Source organism: Olea europaea, chromosome 17 (assembly GCF_002742605.1).
Source record: "Olea europaea var. sylvestris chromosome 17, O_europaea_v1, whole genome shotgun sequence".
Taxonomy (NCBI): Eukaryota; Viridiplantae; Streptophyta; class Magnoliopsida; order Lamiales; family Oleaceae; genus Olea; species Olea europaea.
The window spans coordinates 13,023,141-13,049,596 of NC_036253.1; the positions used below are offsets into that span (position 1 = coordinate 13,023,141).

Consider the following 26,456-nt stretch of genomic DNA (forward strand, 5'->3'; position numbering starts at 1 on the left):
AAAAATTTATAAGTGGAAAATATAGGGGCTAAGTGTGAGAGTTGCAAGTTTTTCTTTAAAAAATCAGATACAATTAAAATTCTAAATATTAATAATATTATTATTTTACATATTCACCCAACTACCATCTACCTTCTCAAACTCTAATTATTTTTCAATCTCTTCTTTCTCTCTCTATATAGGTGATCTCTCACTTCTTTTTTCCTTTAAAACATATCGGCTTGCGTTCGTGGCCATCTAAGAATGGAACGATATGAGATCTTACAACAACATGATCTAAGAGCGACGCCACTTACAGCATGATCTGAGAGGGCAGCGTCATACCCAATTCGAAGCGTCATCTCCGACAACACGACGCAATATTGATGGCTCTGATTAGATCCAACATCAAAGATGATGGGTTTAGAAAATGATGGGTTCAAATGGTGCTATGCTGTGGTGGTGATTTTACGATTTGGTGTGGTGTGTGTGGTGTTTTTGCAATTGGTGGTGTGTGGTGGTGGTTGCAGCGTAGGTGTGTGGTTTGTGGTGAGGTTTTTCACATTGTTGTAGTGTGTTGCGGTTGCAATTGTGTGTGTATGGTTGTTGTGGTGTGTGGTGGTTGTGGCGATGGTATGAAGATCGTGAATGGGTTGGAGATGTTTGTGACTAATTATTCTGTCGATTGTGACTAATAACGAATGTGTGACCTAAAAAATGTGATAGTAATTCACAATTTATAAAGTTGTGATCGAGAAATAACTTGTGGCCAATTAGTTTTGATAATTTGTGATCGAAAAATAAATTGTAACATATAAATTTTTTGATTTTGCATCTGATGAATAAATTGTGATATCTAAAATTTTTTTATTTATGAACAAGAAATAATTTGTAACCTATAAAATTTTTAATCTATGACTAAATTATATAGAATTACGACTTTAAATATATTTAATTAATAAAATATATTTTTAATTAATTATTTCATAAATAAAATAATATCTTATTTTTGAAGTTTTAAATTTTATTTTTTAATTTTGAAATGAGTCATATATAAGATATTACGTAACCCATTTCAAAATTATGAAATAAGGTTTAAAGTTTCAAAAATTAGATATTAATTAAAATTTATTTATGAAATAAACAATTAATTATATATGTACTTTATTAATCAAGTATACATTTTTATACTATTTGATCACAAATTATTTTATTGATCACAAATCAATAATTTTATAGTTCACAAAATATTTCACGATCACAATTTAAAAATTTTATATGTCACAATTTATTTATCGATTACAAATCAAAAAAATTATAGGTCACAATTTATTTTATCGGTCACAAAAATTCCAAATTCTATAAATCAAAATTTTAGGTCACATATTATTTATTGATCATAAATTATTGAATTAATTGATCACAACTTACCAAATTGTGGTCACGATTCAAAATTTAATCACAATCATGCGTTCTTTGACGTAACAAATTAACAAATTTATTGATCACAACACCTAAATAATTGATTACGAACACTCTTCGTCCTATTCCACCAATCATCGCCATCGTCGCCACCACAACCACAATTATCGTTAGCTGCAGCATCGCCACCACTACTATTAGTACCACCACCATCTCAATCATCATTACTGCAAGCACCATTACCACCATTCGGAAACAACCACCAACCAACAATCACAAAAATTGCCCCAAAACAATCGCTACAGCAGTGGAGCCATCTTCGGAAAAAAATCCAACCTCGTCAAAAAACCATCGTCGCCACCACAACCACAATTATCGTTAGCTGCAGCATCGCCACCACTACTATTAGTACCACCACCATCTCAATCATCATTACTGCAAGCACCATTACCACCATTCGGAAACAACCACCAACCAACAATCACAAAAATTGCCCCAAAACAATCGCTACAGCAGTGGAGCCATCTTCGGAAAAAAATCCAACCTCGTCAAAAAAACCCACCTTTTCGTTGTGTGATGTTGAAATGCTAACTACATTTCTACAAGCGACTATGTTAGATCGTCACCCACCCTCTGAGGCAAAGTTTGTGGCTGCATTCCTTTTACGACGACACCGATCTCGCAGTCAGCGTCGCTCTCTTGTAGCAACACTAATCTTCTCCCCACAATATCAACAATCAGTCTCACCTCGACTTTGGCTTTTCTTTTGAATGGGCAAGCTTCTTAGCCTTGGTGGTTGTCACAATAATAATTTTTGGCTTGGTTGGAGAGGCCTTTTTCTTAATCGATACAGAGGCAACTTTGGCGATGACAACATCCTAGTCGTTGCAGCGAGGCATCGAGCAACGAGAGATGATAGAAGCGACGTCCATCATCACTTGTGGAGGGATAGAGAGAAGATGGAATAGGTACATAGAAGTTAAAAATTATCTATATTTCATGGTGTTTTTCTTCACATTACAGACGCCCCAGCTAAGGGAATTTATACACATTACAATGAAGAAAAACTTGGGGAATAAGTTACAAGAAAGATCTAGAATATACAGTTGAAGCAATATCCTTGAATCACGATTGTGGATTCCTAATAACAGAATTCCTGTAAGCATCAGAAATTGTTGATAAGGCAATAGGGGAGATAAGCTGATTAACTAATGGATTCTTGAGCTGAAGGTTGACTTCTCTTAACACCCCCTCTCAAGTTAGACAGTACCATTGTAACTCCAAGCTTGTCCTTCAGAAAATTGAATCTGGAATGAGGTAGACCCTTAGTCAATGGTCTGCAACTTGGTCTGAAGAAGGAATGTATTTCACTTCCAATTCCTTTTCAAGCACTTTGTCTCTTACAAAGTGAACATCTAGTTCAATGTGTTTTATTCGGGCATGATACACGGGATTAGCTGCTAAAGCACCGGCACTCATATTTTTACACCACAAGATTGGAGTTGAAACTTGTAGTAGCTCAAATTCCTTGAACAGTGACTGAATCCAAGTAATTTCTGATGCTGCAGATGCAAGGGATCTATATTCTGACTCTGTGCTTTATCTGGCAACTATACGCTGCTTCTTTGATGACCAGGCTATCAAATTATTCCCCAAATAGATGCAATAACTAGCTGTAGATCTTCTATCATCCGGACAAGAGGCCCAGTCTGCATCTAAGTATCGATTCAACGTTAGGTTGTCACTACTTAATATCCACAACCCTTGATTCATGGTTCCTTTCAAATATCTCAGGACTCTTTTCAATGCCTGCCAATGTGTTGATGTTGGTGACTGTAAAAATTGGCCCAATTTATTTATAGGAAAGGTGATATATGGTTTTTTGTGTGAGAGATATTGGAGTTCTCTTACTGGACTTTTATAAATTGAAGGATCTTGCATAGCTTCTCCATCAGTTTTAGACATAGTTTTGCTAGTGATGATGGGAGTAGGACAAGGCTTTACATTTTGGAGCTCAAATTTCTTGAGTAATTTAGCAATGTTCCTTGTTTGTGTAAGATGAATACCTGAGTCATGCCAACACAATTCAATCCCAAGAAATGGTGGAGTTGTCCCATGTCTTTGAGTGCAAACTTTCTGTTCAATTCATCTATAAAACTCTGCATCAACTCTTTGTCATTCCCAGTTATCACTATGTCATCAATATAGATGGGAGCAAATATAATCTGAGTTTCATTCTTGAAGTAGAACAACAATGTATCAGCTCTTGATTGCTTGAATTTCCAGCTTACTAGTGTGGTTTCCAGCCTGTCATACCAGGCCTTAGGTGCCTGCTTTAGTCCATAAAGTGTTTTTTTCTAGTTTACACACATGAGATGGTTTTGAGCTATCTATGAATCCCTCAGGCTAGTTTATATATACTACCTCTTCAAGTTCTTCATTTAGGAAGGCATTGTTGATATCCACTTGCCTGACGTTCCATCCTTTAGAGACTGTAAAAGTAAGGATAATTCTTAGAGTGGATGGTTTGATGACTAGACTAAAAGTTTCATAGAAATCAACTCTAGGGGTATGATGAAATCCTTTTGCCACCAATCTTGCCTTGAACTTCTGAACTGACCCGTATGAGTTGTGTTTTACTCTGAAAACCCACTTGTTTCCAACTATGTTGTAAGATGGTGATGGAGGTACAAGTTTCCAAGTTTTATTTTTTACTAGTGCTTTGAACTCTTCTTCCATAGCTTCCTTCCAATCTGCATTCATTAGGGCCTTAGTGACAATTTTTGGTTTTGTGCTTCCAGGATTATATTCAATTGACTACCCTGTATATAGGGTTGGCAATGGACTCGGCTCGACCCCTAATGCCATGAGCTCGGCTCGTGCTCGTGGCGAGCCGAGCTCGTGGGCTCACCTTTTTTTTAATTAAATAAAGAATAGAGTTTTAAAAATAAAAAGTGTTAAAAAATAGAAAGTGTTAAAAAATACAAATAATTTAACAAAAACAAGTTTTTATTTTTTTTATTTATATCATATTGTAATGTGTAATACTTTTGATAAAGTATAAAAAATTTTATATAATGAAAACGAATTATTTTTTGAAATACATTTAAAAAAAAAAATTTTTTTTGATTTCTTTTTAAAGTTAATAAAGAATAGAGTTTTAAAAATAAAAAGTGTTAAAAAAATACAAATAATTTAACGAAAACAAGTTTTTATTTTTTTATTTATATCATATTATAATTTGTAATACTTTTTATAAAGTATAAAATAATTATATAATGAAAACGAATTATTTTTTGAAATACATTTACAAAAAATATATATTTTTGATTTCTTTTTAAAGTTAATAAAGAATAGAATTTTAAAAATAAAAAGTGTTAAAAAATACAAATAATTTAACGAAAACAAGTTTTTATTTTTTAAATTTATATCATATTGTAATTTGTAATACTTTTTATAAAGTATAAAATATTTATATAATGAAAATGAATTATTTTTTGAAATACATTTACAAAAAATATATTTTTTTGATTTCTTTTTAAAGTTAATAAAATGTAAACCCTCCTCCTTTATCCGAGTTTGGGACTGGCTACATTAATTTTAAGTAGGCGGAGTTAAAAATTCTACACGAACAACTTGTTGTAACGTGTACAATTTTTTAAAGAAAATTAAATTTAACGATTAAAAAATAAAAAAAATTTGATTAATATAATTAAATCAAATATCACTTACCTGACGACATGCAATTTTAGCGTATTTATCTTGTAATCGAAAATGAGCGTCTTGTCAATCCTTCACACACATTAACGCTTCCAAAATATCTTCTTTTAGTCGGCTCTTGACATCGGTTAAAACTGTTTTACCTGCACTAAAAGCAGATTCCGAAGCAATAGTGCTAACCGGAGGTGTCAATAGATCTTTCGCAATTGCAAAAACAATTGGCTAACGTCTTTCATACTTTCGCCAGAATTCAATTACTTCTTCTGAAAATTTTTTAATTGTTCTGTCTGTTGGCATATTATGATTGAAATAATCAATTAATTCGGCAGGCATCGCATTTTGAGTTTCGATCGATGTTTGATGAGATGCAGATGTAGATGACATGGCACTAGATGAATACATTGCAGTTGCATCATATCTAAATGTATTAATACCCTGAAATAAATTCATTATTTTCGCAGCATCTTCTTCAGTTTCAGCAGAAGGAATAGGTGCAGTAGAGGGTACCCGACTAACATTTGCACCCATTCTTTCTGCATATAAATCATATATTCCACATAATGTTTGCTCTAAATTCTTATAGGTGATAGGTGTATCAAGTATTAAAACTTTATTGATTTGATCAATTACGTATTTAGTTCTCGAAATATTATATCGGGGGTCCATTGTGCATACTAAAGGAAATAACATAAGCAGTTCTTCCCAATATTTTCTAAACTTTAATTCCATAACAATTAAAATTTCACTAAAAGCATGATCATTTTTATATTTATGGAATGTTCTTGCAATTATATAAAGGCGTTCAAGCAACATACAGCCTGTGGGATAATAAACGCCGAATAAAATTTTTGTGGTCTCATAAAAAAATGTCAAAAAGCGTTTAACTTTCAAAGCTAAAATCCAATCGGATTCATTTAACATACCATCATCATCACTTCTAACATGTCTATTGTTATAAAAATCAGTTATTAAATTTTCGAAACCTTCACATGATTTTAATAGCAAGTATGTAGAGTCCCATCTATGACCTACGTCGCTAACAAATGTTTTAGCAGTCATCACCTCTAGTTCGGCACAAAAATCTTCAAATGCTTGTTTTCTACTAGGAGAGATCGTAATATATACTAATGCATTCCTAATCCTTTGAAATTCATCCTTTATATGTTTTAAACCATCTTGCACAATTAAATTCAAAATATGACACACACAACGAATATGAAACAAATACCCACCAAAATCAGGTTAAAGTGTCATACACAATTTATCGACGACTACCTTATTAACACTAGCATTATCACAAGTAAAAGATCGAATTTTATTCTCACAATGATATTCTCTAACAATACTGATAATAGCATTATATATATTATTAGCATTGTGAGGAAATTTAATAATTCTAAAAGTAATAATTTTCTTATGCATGCACCAAAGTGGGTCTATATAGTGTGCGGTTGCAGCTATATATGCTCTTTTATTAACCTCTTCCCATATATCAGAAGTTAAGGATATAACACCCCCATATTGTTGCAAATTCATAATTAATTATTGTTTTGAATTATTGAAATAATTTATTGTATCGGCACGAAGAGTGTTTCGACCTATCCCAACGTACCTCGGTTGTAGATATTCTTTCACGAACGAGACGAAGTATTGGTTGTCTGCAATAGCCAGAGGCAACTCAGTGGCGGCAACAAATTTCACCATTCCGGTTCGAATCTCGTCCTCTGAATACACCCACGTGGATATGGGTGAAGTTTTAGAACCGGCACCTGGACTGCCAAATTGTAATTGTGTTTGACCAGCTGGAAGTCCATGTCTGGCTGCACATGATTTGTAGTGGCGGTTGAGATGAGTTGTACTAATTCCTTTTTGCCATGCCAATCTTTGTTGGCAGTATTTATATACTATTTTAGATTCTGCAAGGCCATCAACGACTTTTCCCATTGAAATCAATTTAAAATGATTCCAACATTTTGCTTGTTTTTTGGCCTTTCGCTTTCCCCTCGCATCTGGGATATTTAATTCTGATCTTCATCTTCATGTTCCGCTTCGGGAATGTTAATATCATCCAAATCAATTGGAGTGTGGCTTCCCTGACCGTGAATATGAACATCTTCAGGTATCAGTATGTCATTTTGACCAGAAAATTCATTTGGAAATTGACTTTGCAACGTCTTAGGCGATTCTCCATGATGTGGCAGTGGCTCACATCCTGTATCAAACAAGCTCTCAACAAATGAACGTTGATCAATTTCTGTAATTGTTTATGATGAAATCTTGACTAAATAAATATAAATGTAGTGAGATTGTGAGAATTGAAAATTGGATGAATTGAAATTGTAACTAGTAAACTGTAAAAATTGAATTGATATTGTATATTTTGCAGCACAAGAGAGTAAAAACTCGATAATTGATATAATAAAAGAGAGTTGAGAGGGTTGTAATCTTGTAAGAGCAATTGATATGAAAAAAAATCTTTGGTGAAAGGGGGTATTTATAGTAAAAAGGAAGGGAGGGGGGAATAAATAAAATAAAAGTTCAGTGACCAGAACGGTCACTGAAAAGTGACCTGTGACCATTTTGGTCACGGGCTCGACGAGCCACGAGCCCGGCTCGTCTAGCTCGCCTCCCGACAAGGCCCGCTCGGCTCGTGCTGGGACTCGTGATTTTACAAGTTCGAGCTGCCCACGAGCCGAGTCGGCTCGGCCCAATTGACATCCCTACCTGTATATACCTTTGGTTTGAACACTTTGGCCTTTCCTCTGGTAATCATGGGATGATGTGATTGATCATTGGTCTTTTCCTTGTGCCTCTACCTCAACTCATCGGTAACTAACCGTTGATTATTTATGTGATCACCATTGTCTGGTTCAAGTATTTCACAATTCTGTGGCAAATCAGCTTTTGCTTCTTTACAGTGCCTGTTGGTATCGCTAACTGGCTTTTGGAAAATTTCATTATCTCTTTCATTGTTATCAAGCTGAAAATTATTACTCAAGCTAGGAGGTCGGCAATGCATGACTTGGGTTGCATCAAGAGGAGTAGTATCAGTAAGATTTAGAACATAAGTTGAGTTATTTGGCTGATGATTTGAACCAGGAATTGAGTTGTTTGGTTAATGGGGAAGTGAAAACACGATACTATTGTTTCATGTATAGTAGAATATGACTCCTTTTCTATAGAGAGTACAGACTCGAAAGGAAACTCAGATTCATTGAATGCTACGTGTCTTGAGATGTACACTTTTCCTGTTGAGCTGAGACACTTGTAACCTTTATGAGACTCACTATAGCCAAGGAAGACACATTTGGTTGAATGGAAGCTGAATCTGTGTGCTTGGTAAGGTCTTAAGCAGGGATAGCAAGCATACCCAAATGTTTTGAGTGCTTCATAGTCAACTTTCTTTTTGTGTAAGACTTGAAATGGAGATTGAATTTTGATTGTGGGTGTAGGCATTCTATTTATGAGGTATGTGGCTGTTTGAAATGACTCCTACTAATATTTTAAAGGCATTTTTTGCTTGAGCTAAGACGGTCAGTCCTGTTTCTGTTATATGCTTGTGCTTTTTTTCTACTCTTCCATTTTGAGCTGAGGTATAAGGGTAAGGGTGTCTAAACTCAATTCCATATTGTTTTACAAGGTTTGCAAAGGGCCTATATTCTTCTCCCCAATTGGATTGCAGGGTTTTTATCTTCCTTTCAATTTTGATTTCAACCAATTTTTGGAATTGAATAAAGATGTTCAATGCTTCAGACTTTTGTCTCATAGGATATATCCAGGTGTATATGCTAAAGTCATCTAGGAAAGTGATATAGTAGTTAAAACCTGAAGTTGATTGAGTAGGTACTTCTCTCCAGACATCTGTATGTATAAGTTCTAAAGGGGCCTTAGCATGCGAAGTAAATAAGGAGAATGGCAAGAAGTGAGCTTTTCCAAATTGACAGGCATCACAGAAGGACATAATTTCATTGATGTTCACTTTTTGATTACATGCTTTGAGTACTTGAGACACTATTTGACTAGATGGGTATCCAAGTCTCCTATGCCATACATTAATTTGGGAATTTGAAGACTCTTGACATGAGTTAACAGAAGAAACAGTACAGTAGGGTTTATTTGAGATGGCAGACTTCTGATGAGAAGACTGAGTATTTAGATAAGGAAATTCCAGCTGATGCAACCCTTCTTTAAGCTTCCCTTGCAGCATTACCTCCCTCGTTTGCTTGTCTTTAACAAAACAAAAATTTGAGTGAAATTCTATACAGACATTATTTTCAGATGTTAGCTGAGAAACACTTATGAGATTTTTTTATTGCAGGCACTTGCAGCAGTTTATTCAACACAAATGGTTTGTCAGTTAAGGTGGTCAAGTGTTTAATACCAATATGTGAGATATGCAGTCTATTTCCATTGCCAACAACAATTTTTTCCTTACCAGTGTACTTACATGTTGAATTTATATTTTCCACTTCTGCAGTGACATGGTTGCTGGCTCACGTGTCTGCAAACCAGGCAGGTTCACTTACAATGTTGAGAGATGCCACAAAGGCTATTGGTGATGAGTTGTAGCTACTTCTCTTATTTGGTGGTCTTCCTGTATATCGTTCATCATATCTGAAGTTGAAGATATTTGTCTTGTGTCCAATTTTGCCACATACTTGACAGATAGGGTTGTCACTACTATTGAAGCCACACCTCTGTATCTGCCCAGATAGGTTTGTCACTGCTGTTGAAGCCACCACCTCTGTATCTACCTATTCTTACTCCTCTGTTAAATCTCCTACCATTTTTTGGCCTGCAGGCTCTGAACTGATGGTTGTTTAATCCTGGTTTTTGGTTGAAATTGATTGATGTTTGATTGAGGTTGATTTCTGCCATTTCATTCTTAACAGCATTGAGATGTCCAAGCCTGCTTTCAAAGGTCATGAGAGTTAATTGGAGTTCTCCCTAAGAGATAGAGTCCCTGCTGTTGATTTGAACAACAATGGGAAGTATATTCTTCATCCAAGCCAGCCATCACTTGAGTTACAAGATCTGAGTGAGGGATGGGTTTTCCAGCATTCTCAAGATTGTCTGCTAGAAGCTTTACTTTGTTAAGGTATTGATCGATGCTTATGGTTCCTTTTCTCAATTTCTGAAGTTTCCCAGTGAGAAATGTTATCCTAGATTTGTTTTGGATGCCATAGCTCTCTTTCACTGCAGTCCACAGTTTGTTAGAGTTACTGCAGCCCATGACCCTCATAGTTATATTAGGGGTCATTGATGAGTAGAGCCACCCATTAGCAGCTGATCGTTGACATCCACTGGTCATATTCAGGGTTCTTTTTCATCTCAACTACCATTCCTGCATCTCCAATGATTTGGGTGCCAATGAATTCTGGAGGACATACCTCTGTCCCCATAAATGTATCCTTCCAGATTGTGTCCTCTTATAATGGGGAGGATTATGTTTTGCCAAAGCAGAAAGTTGTTCTTGTCCAGCTTGACAGACAACATTTGGGTTAGGTAGACACCAGATGGTGGGGAATGGTTGCTTTCATGCACTGGAGGCACCACTATGCTTGATTCAAATGTTGGAGCTAGACGAGAGTTGGAATTGGCATTGGGCATTGCAGCTCTGATACCAAGTTAAAAATGATCTATATTTCTTGGTGTTTTTCTTCACATTACAGACGCCCAAGCTAAGGGAATTTATACACATTACAATGAAGAAAAACTTGGGGAATAAGTTACAAGAAAATTTTAGAATATACAGCTGGAGCAATATCCTGGAATCACGATTGTGAATGGAATCCACCAATAACAGAATTCCTGCAAGCATCAGAAATTGTTGATAAGGCAATAGGGGAGATAAGCTGATTAATTGATGGACTCTTGAGCTGAAGGTTGACTTATCTTAACAAGAGAGAATGGAGATAGAGAAAATGGAGACAATAGGATTTGAGTGAAATTTTGGTTTTGTGGGTTGGGTGGGGTGGATGGGAAGGGGCGTGGGTATATTAATTTAATTTTACAATATTAGTATTTAATATTAAAATTAAATTATCATCTGAATTTTGTATAAATAAATCTTTAAATTTGATTTTTGAAATTGATTGTCCATGTAATTTCACTTTTCCCAATTTGAAATGTCTTTAAAACCAACTGCCAGCCGAGCTCGGCCCGATTATAACCCGTTTCCAGCCCAAACAAACTCAGCCTAAATCCCAATTTCCAAAGAAAAAACCCAACTTCTTCGTCCAAAATCACCGTCTATTTCCCGACCGGCCACCCAACATCTCCGTCCAACGCCGGCTGCCGCTGGAGGTTCCAATTCACATTCCCCCAGAAATTCTAATAAGAACAATGGATGGAAATATTAAAATATCCATCGACAAGCTGCCAATCAAACGCCTAGATGCTATTGAAGAAAACGGCTCCGAACGCTTTCCTTCGTACGCACTCTTATTACATATACACACATTTATATATGTATACATACGTATTTCATAGTTGTCATAATGTATTTGTGCAGTGATGTGGACTATGATGAGAATAGGTTGAATTTGATAAGGAGAATAGACTTTGGGTGGGCGGTGGAGAGGGAGGATCCCAGTAAGAAGCAGAAGAGTGAAGGTACAACAACTTCTAAGGATAGTAAAACCACCAATCAGCAACCAGGGCAATGGCAGAGCCTTGTGGAAAATCTTCAGTTGGCTCGCCAAGAGCTCTCTGTCATCATCGATCTCATCAATACTGTAAGTTATTTTACTTCTCTTCATTCGAATGTGATGAGCAATTTCTCTCTCTGTGATTTTTTTTTAGCTCTCAAATAGTATCACCTTGTATTTTACTTCTTATGGTATTTGTTGGGAAAATGGTGATTTGTGTTTAGAATCATCATAATAAAATAACAAATACAATTCTACAATAATATAATATAACATAAAGAAGAGATTTTGAAAAAGCAAGCCTTGGGAGTCACCGTTCTAAAGTTGTGTTGTCTCCCTTTTGTGCGGGCACTTTTGATACTACATAGCTCCATGATAAAATTGATGTGGCTTGCGGCCGCGATCATAAGGAAATAAGCGAACTAACCTTTATTGAGTTGCCAAAAATATATAAATAGAATGTACATGAAGGGTTTTGTGTATTCAAGTTGCATATCAAGTTATATATACAAGTTACACTATAATATTAAGGGGTTCTAATTTTTGTTAAAACTGAAAATTAAATGGTTGAACAATTAAAACTTATTTTTATATTTTACAACAATCCCCACAAGTTTTAAACTTTGAAAAAGATAAATACATATATAATATATATAGAGGGTGTTTGGTGGGAATTAAAATTAGAGTTTTTAGTGATAGAAGTTTTAGAAATGTGTAGTTGGAATGTTGTGTACCCATGAAAGATGTGGTTAATATTGATTATTTGATTTTGATTTAGATTAAAATCATGTTTTAATCCAAATGAAACAGGCTTATATTGGAAACTTTAATATTGTACAATTGGTGTAGGTGTCTTTCGAACTTGAATCTCACTTAGTGATAATAATTTTCATTTGAGGGAGCGAAGAAACCTTAAATTAGGTTCCTTTGACCAAACTTTAAGTATTCCTCACACAATATCGATATATGCTCTAGTTCATAGAGGGTAGCTCTTTTAATAGTCATGCACTCTAATCTTGATTCTAGTAAGATTCTCTATGGAATAACCCAATCCCATAGTCAATGACCTCATGACAACTCTTACATATGTGACTGCTTCAAGAATCGTGTGACCTACATCTCGCAAGAATTTTCGCCTTGATACTTATTCAGAGTTACGTCATTCCTAACATCACATTATAATTAGCACTATCACCATAGGGATAAGCACGATATAAGTAGTTCTATTACGAATCACGTAGTACAAGTTGTTCTACCACATTGAACCTTCTTCATGGAATCTCCAATCACAAAAGGTTAGGTTAATCTCGTAGGTGGCTCCTTTATAAGCTTAAACTCATTCCCTCGATGATTTATTTTTGTTCATCTCAAACTACAATCTATTTATGTCCTTTATTTGCAAAACTCTTTCGCTTGCAATCTGCATATCTGCAAAATCTTCTTAGGAAATTTTCAAAATATCAACGTTACATATTTGAGTATAATATAATATACATATGAAATTTCAAATATTGACTTTTAGTAACACATTTGAGCATATGCATTCATCAATTCTTGTAATTTACCTGCAGATCATTCTTCAACACTTTTCAAAATCAGTTTTACATTTAAGGATAATAAAATATATGAGATGTATATCTGAAATTTCAAAGATATCCAACTTGTGGAATTTCTTTACCACATTCGAAAGTAGATTTTCTTTTTTAATCTTTTTTTCCTCTCCTTCCTCGTGATTATAGACGGGATGTCACTTACTACAGAGTTAGAAAGGACAGCGTCTATTACATAATGTGAAATTCAGTGTACATGACTATTTGTCAAAATTAATGTCTCACGATTTAATTAAATAGATTAAGTGACCTTTACGAGCCTAGTGATTATATTGGTCCAAATATAAATATTTACAATTATTTTCCACTTGGACAACATAATTGAATACAATGATGCCCATGTATCACAAAACATTAGACAATAAGAATTAAAATATAAATATATATCAAATATGGTTTAACAATATTGATCTAAGCAAACATGCCTTCATAATCATAAAATGGGCTTTAGATGCAAAAGATTTGCAATTTTGTACTCGAAATTAAATTTTTAAATAGAGTACATTAAATGTACTACAAAAGAAATATTATTTTTAAGGAATAAAATCACATGGAATTCTAACAAATATAAAATTTGACCCAAAGAATAGATAAATTTACGACATGTGCTAAACATCAGTGTTATAACAAATATTTGACTAATTAAAATTGCCAATCAAAATAATGGGTTAAAATAACATGAATGCACTTGAAATCGATAATTACGTTGCTAACTTTCGCATTTTAGTTTTCTTTCTTCCTTTTCCAAGTTTATTTTGTAAAAAAAATATATTGCACACAAAGCCGTTATACTCATTATCCATACTTAATATATATAAAACAGAGAAATAGATTGAAAGATCTTACTCCCTTTGTAGCTTATAAAATTTTCACAATTAAGAATGACCATAGAATCATAGTAATGGAGAAGTGTTTTCTTGTGGTTGGCTAGAAGATGCTTTTGACTGTTCCATAGGTTTCATACAATGACTAGCATGTGTTACATATATTTCTTATCTATGTAAACAGCAACTAGATGCTGTTGGTATGCCTAAAACGCTTTTCAAAAAAAAAAAAAAAAGGTTGCTTAATTATCAAATCTACATTCATCAGGAATTAGAATATTGCATATACTGCAGTCAAAGAAGCATCAAAACCCCTCTTGTGGTAACAATACATTATTACTTTTGCCATTTATTCAAAATAAAGAAGAACATAAATCCAATTAGTGGTTGTAATCAAGTGTGAGGAGAATCTAACAACATGTAAAATTGGATTAGTCACCAGATTGCACAGCAGATAAATGCAGAATTAATCTCCATATATATGAAAGGTAACTAAATTCCTTGTCAAATAATTGAAAGAAGAATAAACTTGTAATATCAAACTCACAGGAAACATCTGATTAAGACTTCGATAGATTTTATTTCATTCATTTATTTTTTTCACTTATATACACATACATAAAGATCCAGTCTCAGCAATCTAAAATCACAGGTCCACAAGAAAGAAGAGAAAGAACCTAAAAAAATTTTGTACGTAGCGGAAGAAAAGTAATGTAGACTCGATATACAAGGAATGCCAAACTTTAAAGCACCATGCACCAGAAATGATGTGAAAAATAGTTACACATAATGCACATGGAACTTTTGCTAACAGTTTACCTGTGAATTGACCCTTATTTTGAAGGTTTGTTTACATGATTGCCTTGCTGACTTCACATTATTGTGCTGATGAATCGATTAAACTAATTATTGTTTCATTCATTAGAAGGTACAAAACAGGAAAGGTGAAAAAAAGGCTTAATATGTTAATCAGTGTGTGACTACTGTATGCAATATTTTATCATTAGTGGATACATAGATATATACTTACGAGGTTTGAGTGGCTGACTAAATTTTACAGTTAATTGTGAATAATCTCTTTTTATTTTATTTACGTAGTAGGGTCACATCAAAAGTTAAAATGTCACTTGGTTATTATTTTTCACAGATAAAATAGAAGTAGATTATTTCATAATAGTCATGCTAAGACTAGTACATTAAGTGTAAGTTTATATATGAGAGGAATCCAAATATGGTAAATTACTCCACCTCTTGAAGATTACACACCTTAGTATGAGATTCACAACCACCTTAGTACAAGATATTTGCAAAGATGTTCAATCCAAAATTGCCCACTTACAGTTTTGAAAATCATATCAAATAATCCATGAGAAAAGTTCATTTACATACAAATCATTCGACACGACTTTAGATTGTTGGGAAAATGGGGTGATTTTTGTGCAGATTGATTATCAATTAACATAATGAAATGACAAATACAGTTAAACAATAATATAACATAGAATAAAGGAGATTTTGAAAGCTAGCCTTAGGAGTCATGTTAAAGACGCTATCCTAAAGTCGTATTGCCTCCTCTTTGTGCGGGTACTTTCGACACTATATGACTCAAAGATAAAACTCATATGGTTTACACCTAATTCTCCTTCTATGGGCACGATCATAGGAACATAAATGAATGATCCTTTATCGAGTTGTCAAAATTATATAAATGGAATGTATATGGAGGATTTTGCGTATTAAAGTTGTATCTCAAGTTATATATCAAGTTGTATAAAAATCAATATCTTTTATAGTGAAAATTTCAACCCAACATTTATTGAATTAAATCCAATTTATATACAAGTTACACTATAACATCAAGGGGTTTTTAATTTTTGTTAAAACTGAAAATTAAATGGATGAAAGATTAACACCAGTATTGTCTTATTATCTGATTTTTTGAGGTATTTATGAAGAAATCTTATTAAGTGGAAATTTGGGTTTGACTTGGATTTTGAATTCGGTGTAGTTTGGTTTTTACATTGAAGCATGTTTTAGTAAGTTTCTTGATGCAGACCACAAGAGGATCGAGCAAAAGTGAATATGAAGGGCTACTTTTTAGAGAGATTTACTGGACTTGAATTGTTTAAAGTTTAGGTTGTTCTTAAATATGTTGAATCTTTGAATTCTCTTCCTAGTATTTCAAGGTCATGGATGATCCGACATGTGGGTTTTATAAAGGAATATTTGAGCTTTGACAATTCAAGTTACTGGAGTTGCTTCGTGAAATCAAAAGCATGGTAAACTCTATAATCTTATTTCTAGTTATGAATTAAAAGCATTATAATGCTTTATGAAGACTCGAGGACCCCTAAATTTAGTAGGATTCTTGAAGGTAATAGTTAACTAATAACTCTAAATAAAGAATGACACGACCATTGACTTAGAAAGCACCCGAAGCTTATACCATGGGGCATGGCTCACCCGAGGCCTTCATTAAGCACCTCAAGTTTATGCCTTTAGTGCCATTTGCCAAGGCTTGTGCCTTGGTTTATTGAGGTGCAAAACCCTAGGCATAAGTCTCAGGGTGGCTGAGGTATGTGCTTGTTCGTCTCGCCCTTTTGGCTTCTGTTTACCAGCCTTAATGTTTAGGCTTCTCTTTTTATAGCTTAGAACGTCTTAATTTTTTCTTTTTTCCTTTTTTTTTTAGCCATTTTAAAGACAATGCAACCTTGATAACTAGGAATAAAAGGAATTGGAGAAATGAAAAGAGAGCAAGTGAACAAGTGTATGACACATCAAGTATAATAATAATAATAATAATAGTAGTAGTAGTAGTAGCAGCAGCAGCAGCAGTAGCAGTAGTACTAATAATAATAATAATAATAATAATAATAATTATTATTATTATTATTATTTTGTCCTCTCCATGCTTTTGTTTCTTTTGTCTACATTAAAAGGAAAAGGAAAGGGAAAGGGTAAGGCACTGCTGCAAGTGGAGGATAACAGAAAAAGAATGGGAAGAAATTGAAGCGATGAGGATGATGTTAGGGGAATTAACTATGCCGGTGATTTTTTTGAAGATCTTAGTAGTAGTGATGTGGAAGGATCCCATTAGTATTGATGATATCGAAGACCTTTAGGCTTTTTCTGGTTCTAGCAGTGGACAATTAATTTTGTATGTGATTACTAATTTGACTATTCATCATTCGTTATTTTATTGACGAGTTAAGAGTTTTAATTTTGTTAATGCTATTATCATGAATTTTCAAAATGGTTTAATTAATTATTGGCTTGTGTTAAGGTTGTGCATCAAAAGATCTAGAGGCTTTTGCCTTGTCTCCTGAAAGTAAAACACCTTGGTACCCAATTGAGCATTTTTAAAAATTCACACAAAATGTTCCCCAAGCAAAGCACCTATTCCAGAAACTCTAAGAAGATTCAAATTCTGTTATGAAAAGTATTTTTGACCCAATATTAACTTGAAAACTACAGATCTAAAGCATGTTTATGCATGCCCTACCGTATATGCAATTCAAGGTGTGGTTGGGCTGTAGAATATCTTTAAAGGAGTTTATAATTTGCCAGAAAATTGAAATTTATATTTGTATTTTTTTTATCCGCTTCTGCCTGCATCATTGCCCCTATTTGAAAAGTCAGCCTGAATTTTTGATGTGAGAATCCATAATTTTTTGAACTGGCAACTATGCCTGGGAAAAGATAGAGGAAGCATACCATTTTTTCTTTGCATGAAGCACCAATAAAAAGATCAGAAATTTTCTTTTTCTTGCATCAGGTAATTTCTTTGGCTTGATACCATAACAGCAAAACACGAGGTAGATCAAATGTCCAAATGCTCCCATGTTCATAAATTGTCATACATCTTCTATGGGATCACTTCCTGTCTATAATTGAGGGTGGTTTTATAACCATCACATTTTCTTTTGTTCTATTGCTTTTCACTTGGACTAAGAGCCCTTTTGGTATGGCTTTTTAAAGGTCAAAAGGAGTTTTTAAGACTTGAAAATTGCTTTTAGACCCGTTAGACTAATTTTATGAAAGTGTTTTTTTAGAGGAAGCTGGTTCAATGTGGCTTTCTCTAAAAACATTTTCGGAATGGGAAACTCTTTTAAAAATTAGTTCCCAAACAAAAATAAAGGTAGCTTCCTCCAAAAACTCTTCTATAGGAAGCAAAAATAAAAATGAAAGTCATACTAAACGAGCATAAATGTCTCCATCATATGTTCATTGTCGTAGCTAGTCCTTGTTTTGCTTCCATTTCTTAAAACTTATTTTTCCTCAAATCATTTTCTACCACACATTTTATGAAACATACAACTTTTATTAATTTTTCAACCATAAATTTCACAAACTTTTATCAAAATTTACTAAAAAATTATTTTTTTATCCAAAGCAAATGCGGAATTATGTACCAATTTTTTTGGCATTCTTATCATCGAACTTTTACTAATTAAGATGTCGTATCCGTTAGGAGATTTCCATTCACAATATCCTTTAGAAGGAAAAATAAGAAAAAAATCAACAAAAAAGCAGTGTGGCAAAAAATTTGCCCCTCATTTGAAAGCACGTTAACAAAATATTGGACAGATCTTCAGGACCACGAGACGTGTTGATTAATGAGAGATTGATGATAAGAATACGAAATAGAAAACATGGATGCAAAAGTGCGAGATAAGTAGAGATTGGGGACCTATATTGCAACTAAAAATTGGTGGAACAAAAGAAAATTGTGGTGGCAATATAACCATGCTAACTGAATCTTTAAGAATTGCCCTCTTGTAATTTACTTTCAACATTTTCAGTCAAAAGATGATATTTTGCTCCCATTGATGGATATATCCTTAAGATCACTAGTAACAATCATTGCACTTGCCAACCATTTTTTAAATGATTTCAAAAAATCAAATTTTAGAATATATAACCTCAGTTTGGGAAGAATTTATGAATGGTTTGATTTATAAATAGATTAAATGAGTGAAGGATAAGTGGATAGTACTTGTGAGTATATTGTAATTGTGTGGTTAAAAATGAAGTTTGTCCAATTTATAAATGATATATATTTCCCAAATGGGGGCATTAAAAAAAAAATGCTTCCCGTCTCTAAAATAAATAAAAATTCTTCATCTCCAATGACTTATGTAGTTAAGTTTTAGAAGTTGTTCAACAAAAATTCTCCATTACTTGGGATGGTGATATTTAATCATCTATGCTGGTGAAAACTTGAACTACATTGAGCACTTTGCTTTGGTAGCAGCAATTGAATGATTTTCCTTTTCAGCACAAGCAAGTATTGTACTTACGCTCACTGACCTTCAATGACAACAATTTTCCAAAATCTGCTTTTGTTATTTCCTCTGGCACTACATCACAAGTTCCATCCTGGACTCCTTTCTGAGTAATCAATGACAGTTTCTGTTTAGATTTTAAGCCCATTTTCTTGATTTTCTTCAGCCTTTGTCCTTGATAACATGCTTTGTTTAGTATATTACTCAGCTGTTTCTGCCTTTGAAGTTAAATGTTACTCAAAGAATCTCATTTCGCTGATTATTAACATTTTTGGTCATCATTTATTTGCATGAACAAGAGAAAACTAGTGATTTAGTAGAACTTTGGGATGGTTTATCTTTTCAGTGATTTTGGATGAAGTATTTTTGAAGCTTGGGAAATTTTGTAATTCTTGAGAAATAAAAAGTAGAATAGAAGGAAAAGAAATAAAATATTTCTTCACCCCGCGATCTCCACAGGAATCTCAGCTAGTTTTGGAATTACAGCACTCAATCCAAATGGTTACTCAAGCTCTCTAAAACTCAACAATTACATCTCTATTTTATAAATTTCAAGTAGAAGCTTTATACAAAACTCCAGGAACTCCCTAAACCCAAAAGGTATCCTACTTTCAATATGAGAACTCAATAAATACCTAAGAAACTAGTACTAATGACTTCAAACAAAGTAAGATTTAACCCCTAATTGAAGTACCTAATCCAGAAATTCAAGAAGATACCGATTTCTTGAAATTATCACAACGGCCTGATGGGGGATAGAAAAGGAAACTTAAAAAATAGGATCTAGTGCAGATTTAAGTCTAACCGAATAATAGATTGGGCTAGAATATCCCCAAAATACCGTGTGTTTTGCCAAATAATATTCCCTTTATTAACTTTTTTCTTGATCCTTTTCTTGCCTACGTCATTACCACTTGGCCTTGTAGTCCATGTCCACTTCTGTTAGATGATGATTCTATACATAATATTGGGACATTAGATTTCTAGTTTATATACCAGATAAATTGACTAAGATGAAGTTGACTGATATTTTAGGAACCTCAGATTCCGATTGACTTATCCTGCAGCATTCTAGATTAACTATGACATAACTGAATCCTCTGATAAGTGACCAAGTTACTTTATGCATGTTTCATTTTTTTCATTTGCTCCATATTCTGGTTTACTTTCATTGACTATGAAAGACAACACCCATTAGAGAGGAAATAATGCTAAACTAAAGAATGACAAAAAAATTGAAGGTACATTCCTAATTTACTGGTTTCATAAATTGCATATAGGTAGAGGCGAATGATGCAGTAACGGTTGCCGGCATGACCAGGCCAAAGCAGTTACCCAATGAGATTTTGTCTGACCTGGCTGTATCTACTGCAACGAAGCTACAGTGTTTCCGTGTATTTTTCTCTCTTTCTCTGCACAATTGATAGGCAGTGACAATGTCTTATTCATTTAAAATGTAGTATATATATTTTCTGGCGAGCTATCATATAGAATTTCTGCTTAATGACTGTCTAATGCACGAGGTCTTACATGTTACTTTGCAGCATCTAGGAAAATATTTCAAGCAATCAGCGACAGCATTAGAACAGCAGGTAGCTAGAGAAGCAAGATTTTATGGTGCTCTCATTAGGTGAGCGTGCATACCTTTGCAGGTCGTAGATTTGTTGGGTCTCAGATCATAAGATACATATTCTTGCTTCATATCACTTGTTTTTTCTACCCAATATTACTCTATTTCATATGCTTATAAATGAACAAACAGATTGCAGCACAATTGGAAAGTTAAACGACATCGATCGGTGGCTGCTGCCTCTGGCAACAAGGGATTCTACATTGATTTATTTTACAACACATTAAATGATACATCTGCTTCACTTCGCCCATCTTCTATGTCTACAATTCCTATCGAGCATGACACAGCTGGAATGCTGGCTGTGAATTTGCCTCCAAATTCATGCCACTCTCTTCGATTTGAGTTTCTTGGTTCTCATTTTGCTAATAATATGAGAAGAATCGGTGAGACCAACACGCGTGCCTTGTCTGAGGATTCCACAGAAACTATGAAAGAACATGCTAATGATGATGAATGTGTGAGGGAAACACATTCACTCCTCCGTGAAGTTCATCGCGCCATCTTTGATGAGCAAGTATAATGGGTTTTTTTTCCTTCCCCTTTTCTTTGTATATTTAGATACATCTATGAGTTCTATCCATTTCATCCATTCTACATCTATCTGTGAGCAAAAAATTCTGTCCTCCATGCATCTATATAATAATTTGACCACATGCTTGGTTCATTGTTTATAGGTGTTTGAATTGATAAGTTACGAAGCATGTAATTCATCTCTAAGTGTAAATCTGACTGGGATACAAGAAAACTATCTAAGCTTGAGCATTAACCAAGGAGCGTCTGTTTCGATTTCACTTCTGCCATCTAGTCAAGATAACAAGACAGACTGTGGAGCAGGCACAAACAGTTCAGAGACTGAAACTTTACCTTCTGAATTATTGGATGGGTCAAAATTTGGAGAAGGAAAAGATAACGTGAAGAAATTGGGGTTTCCAAATCGAATTAGTTTCGAGATTTATTTGCAACAACTGTTTAATGAATATGTGTTTGTAAAAGCAAAAAATAAGACCACGTCTTCTGTTAGAAGTCAGATATCTGGTCAGCAATCAAAGGACAACTTAAATATTCTGGATCATTTCTGCATGTCTCTAGCTCACAGAATCTTCTCAAACAAAGTTCTGTCAGAGCTGGAATATCTGGTATGCACTTGTTTTCCTCATTGACGTATTCTATGTATCAGAAGACATTTAGAAATTTTTTTTAATTTATTTATTTTATTATTATTATTATTATTTATTTATTTATTTATTTATTAGAAGATTTGTCATTTTATTCACAAAAGAAGGTTTCCCTACAAAAGGTTTTTAGATTTTATAATTGGCCTTTTTATATTTATCTGGCAATGACATTTTTTTTGGATGTATTACCACAACTTGAAGGTTTGCAAAACTCCGTATGTCCAGTTGATATCTCACCACACTTGGCATTCACGGACATCTTCATGGACTCTATCAATGAAGGTTCCTCAGTCGATTCTTCATGCTGGAAGCCAAATTCAGTCATCTGGTGCTAACAATGTGAAGAACGTAAAATCTCAGTTTTGGACTAAGGTGGTTGTGATTGATGAATCTATTAGTGTGCAAGGGGAAGGTAATCCTAACGTTGTTGGCCTATTTAATGGAAAGCCCGAGATCACTTGTCCTATCAACAGATACGAATGTGACTTGGCAGATCTTCCTATAATACTCCTGCAGCAGGTAAGATTTGAATCATACACTTTTCCAGAGTGATTTATATTAAGGTGTAGTGTTGCATATGCAATACCTCTATTTATATCATAACTAACTAGTCATCCTTTATACCTCTTGCACTTTGTAGGAGATGCTTGGAACACTTAAGTGACATTAATTGATCATATTTTGTTTTATTTAGCTGTATAATTCACCATTTTCAATTTTCTTTTTCTTTATTTTTTACTTAGGTTTATAACATTAGTTTATATATCTTATTATTGATACATAAGGATTTTATATGAATGATCTTGAAACAGGCCTTCTGCTATCGTACTTTTGTTACAATAAGTGGATTAGTTCTTCTTTGCGCTAAAAGATTTCTAAGAAAGAAGGAAATGGAAAAAATTAAAATAAAATAAAATAAAGAAAGTACAAGTAAAAAAAAGTAATAGGTCAGAATGGCATATTCTCGTCATTTCGGCCATTTGTGGAGATTGGGCAGATGGATACTCCGAAAGGTCCAATCTGGGGAAAAATATAAATAAAAAAATTCGACAGGCAGCTATGTATCAACATTTTTGTTGGGCTTATGAAATGCATAACCTCTTTATGCAACTAATTGTACTTATTAAAATTAATGTTATGTGGACATTGCTTTACTTACTGTTGTCATAAATTATACTGTAGGTTGCTAGTCAAGTTATTCAGTGGCTTCATGAGGAAGCCCTCAGTCTCGGTATTAAAGTGAATAGAGACTTCTTATCGTTGGCATTTGAACTGGACCATGGTGAAATAGCTAGTTTGGTGGCTCATGTAGACCCTGAAGATACCATAGGATGCATCTCATGGTGGTTGATGATAGATGATGGATTAACCGAGGATCTTAAACTTCATCCTGGCCTCTCAATTGGTGAATCTGAAAGCAGGAAATTTCTAGGTCATTTATCTCTGAATGTGTTGTACTCTACTCTATTGGATTTTGTGAACTTGTGTAGCTGTTAATGATTCTGAGCATTTTTATGTTGCACTTGAACATAGAACGGTTTGATTTACAAACTTGACTAGCAAGTGTGCTTGATTTTTGTGAAGTGCACAAGGTTAAGCTAGTCAGCTTAGTTTCCATCAACAAAATGCTGGTTGTTCCGGAGGTATCTTGTCTCGATTTCAATGCAAAGTTTTATCCTCACTGTTGGAATCAAAATAAACTGTCGTTGTATGGTCTGGGTTGTAGTTGTTTAGAATGAATACTTCCTGCTCCAGCCATATCCGTGGGAATGTGACCTACTGGACTATGGACCTTTACCTTGATGGGGATTGTTCTTCTGGGTCTAGTTATAAGCACATGGCTCGTGTAAGATTATAATGCTGTTAAGAGTTTTTTATGCCCTTTTTTTGGCATTTGTCCTGCTTGGTTCTATCATATTATACCGGTCTTGACAATTCTGAATTTTTGGGTCATGTGAAAAGGGAACTGAATGTCTTGCAGGAATATATGTGCATTGTATGGCAGATCATGGACAAATCTCACCAGTGCACAAAAAGACACACACACACACACACACAAAAAAACAATTTCTCTCTAAAATACATGATTTTGGTATGTTTTAGAATCCTAATATTTATTGTGTTCTTTCTTTTAAAGTACATGATTTTTGCAAGTCAAGTTTTCAAAATTTGTGCGTTTTAGGTGAACTGAGATGTAAACAAGGTGATTGAAATATTTTGTAATTGTAGAAATTTGTTAAATATTATGTTATTTGTTGTTAACACAAGGGAGAAAAGGCTTAGGGTCTGTTCTCTTTGACGTTTTCGGGCCATTTTTCGTTTTCGATTTTTCAAAATTGTGAAAATGTGTTCTCTTCCATGTTTTCAAAAACGCGTTTTCAAAAACAAAGAAAAATTTGTGAATAAAACACAAGACGACCAAAATGTCGTTTAGAATGTTTTCTGTACAAAACACGAGAAAAATCCAAAACGCGCAAAACAAGAGAGAGAGGAAAAAAAAAAAACCAACGGCTGTGACTTCCTGCTTCATTCTCTCCTTTCGGTCATCTCTTCCTTCACCCTTCTCGACGTCGACGACGGAATGGTTGATGGTGGTGGCGTTGGTGGTGGCGTCGACGTGGGGAGGCGCAATCCATTCGTCGCGACGCTACCGCGATTGGGTTCGTGGGGAGTCGCGATGTTGCATGGGGAAGCGTGGCCCATTCTCTCTTCGACGTCGACTGTGGTTTGGGAGAGGTGATTTGTAGTGGCGCGATGGGTTATGGGTGTTGATGGTGGTTTCTTCTCCCTCTTTTCTCTCTCACTTTTGGGGGTTTTATTCATTTATTGATCTGGTGTTGATGGTGCTTCAGGTTGATTTTTCGATTTTGGTTTTTCGATCTGGTGTTGATGGTGGTTTAGGGTGGTTTTTCCATTTGGATTTTTTGGCGGTGGTGTGTGGTTCAGGGTGGTGGCAGTGGTGTTGATGTTTGATGGTGGTGGCAGTGGTTGATATTTAATGGTGGTGGCAGTATTGTTGATTGTTGATGGTGGGGCATCGGTGTTGATGGTGGCGGCAGTGGTGTTGCCGGTGGTTGATGGTGGTGGTAAAAAGGTTTTCCAAAATTTCAAAGAATTTCATAGTAAATACGTTTAACGGATTCCATTTTTTGTTTTGAGCAATCGTTTTTCAGAATGGCAAAAAGAACGTATTTTAAACAATTTCAAAACAAATACTCAAAACACAAAATTCAAAATGAGTTCGAAACTCAAAATACAAAACTGAAATACGAAGAGAATAGCTCCTTAATTTTTAGCCTTAATTGTTTCTTGAGGCAAGTAATATAATGCTTTTTTAAAATTGTAATAAAGGTATATTTAGAGTGGGATAAATATATAAAAGTAATGTTAATATATGGCGTTTAAATGATGAATTTGAGTAAGGATAATATTGAAATATAATGTGAATGCATATAATACATTTTTATAATTTTAAAGGTTTAGTAGGGATAGTTGATGAAAATATGTCATCAGCACTTAGTATAAGTTAAATATCGGTGCTTAATAAATTATTCCTCAATACATGGTTGTACATATGAGATATGTGTAATACAACTAATGGATTGAGTAGTCTGGGAAAAGCTTTCTTGGTTTGTTCCATCTAAATGAAGTTGAGTTGCTTGTTTGTAATTTCTTAAATGTATCCGTATGGCTGTTAGCCAGGGTCGGTTCTGTGATTGTCGGAGCTCGAGGCGAAGTCCAAAAATTAGGCCCCTCAAAATCAACGTAAATGCAAAATTCAACGATATAATATGCAACATATTGTTAACGTAAAACTTAAGATTAAAACAACAAACAAATATTTCAATCATCTCACAATTAATGAAAAAACTATTTTCCTTTTTCTTTTCCTTCTTTTAGTATTGAAAAAAAAAAAAAAAAAACTTTGGGCCAAGATAGGCCCTTTGTGGTTTTGGGCTTGAGGCACGAGCCTCATTTGCTATTGTATTGTCTAAGAAACATTTGAAAAAACCAACTCTAGTATTGACGTAGAAAAGATAAAGGGTTAAACCAGTAGTAAAGAAATTAATTATGTAAATAAATTATAATTAAATTTTAGAATGAATCGTCTTATTTTGGGTTGAATTCGATAGTTTTTAAATTTGCTGATTTTGATCG

General features: G+C 34.2%; 1 protein-coding gene across 1 annotated transcript; it reads left to right on the forward strand.

The window, feature by feature from the left end:
* The first annotated feature begins 11,307 nt into the window (after window positions 1-11,307).
* Window positions 11,308-24,218, forward strand: LOC111412950 (mediator of RNA polymerase II transcription subunit 17-like). Its single transcript, XM_023043796.1, has 8 exons — window positions 11,308-11,555; window positions 11,636-11,858; window positions 20,771-20,884; window positions 21,035-21,120; window positions 21,253-21,637; window positions 21,798-22,259; window positions 22,500-22,817; window positions 23,481-24,218. Exons 1-8 carry the CDS (start codon window positions 11,467-11,469, stop codon window positions 23,793-23,795), a joined length of 1,992 nt encoding a protein of 663 aa, XP_022899564.1. The 5' UTR covers window positions 11,308-11,466; the 3' UTR covers window positions 23,796-24,218.
* Window positions 24,219-26,456: the final 2,238 nt, after the last annotated feature.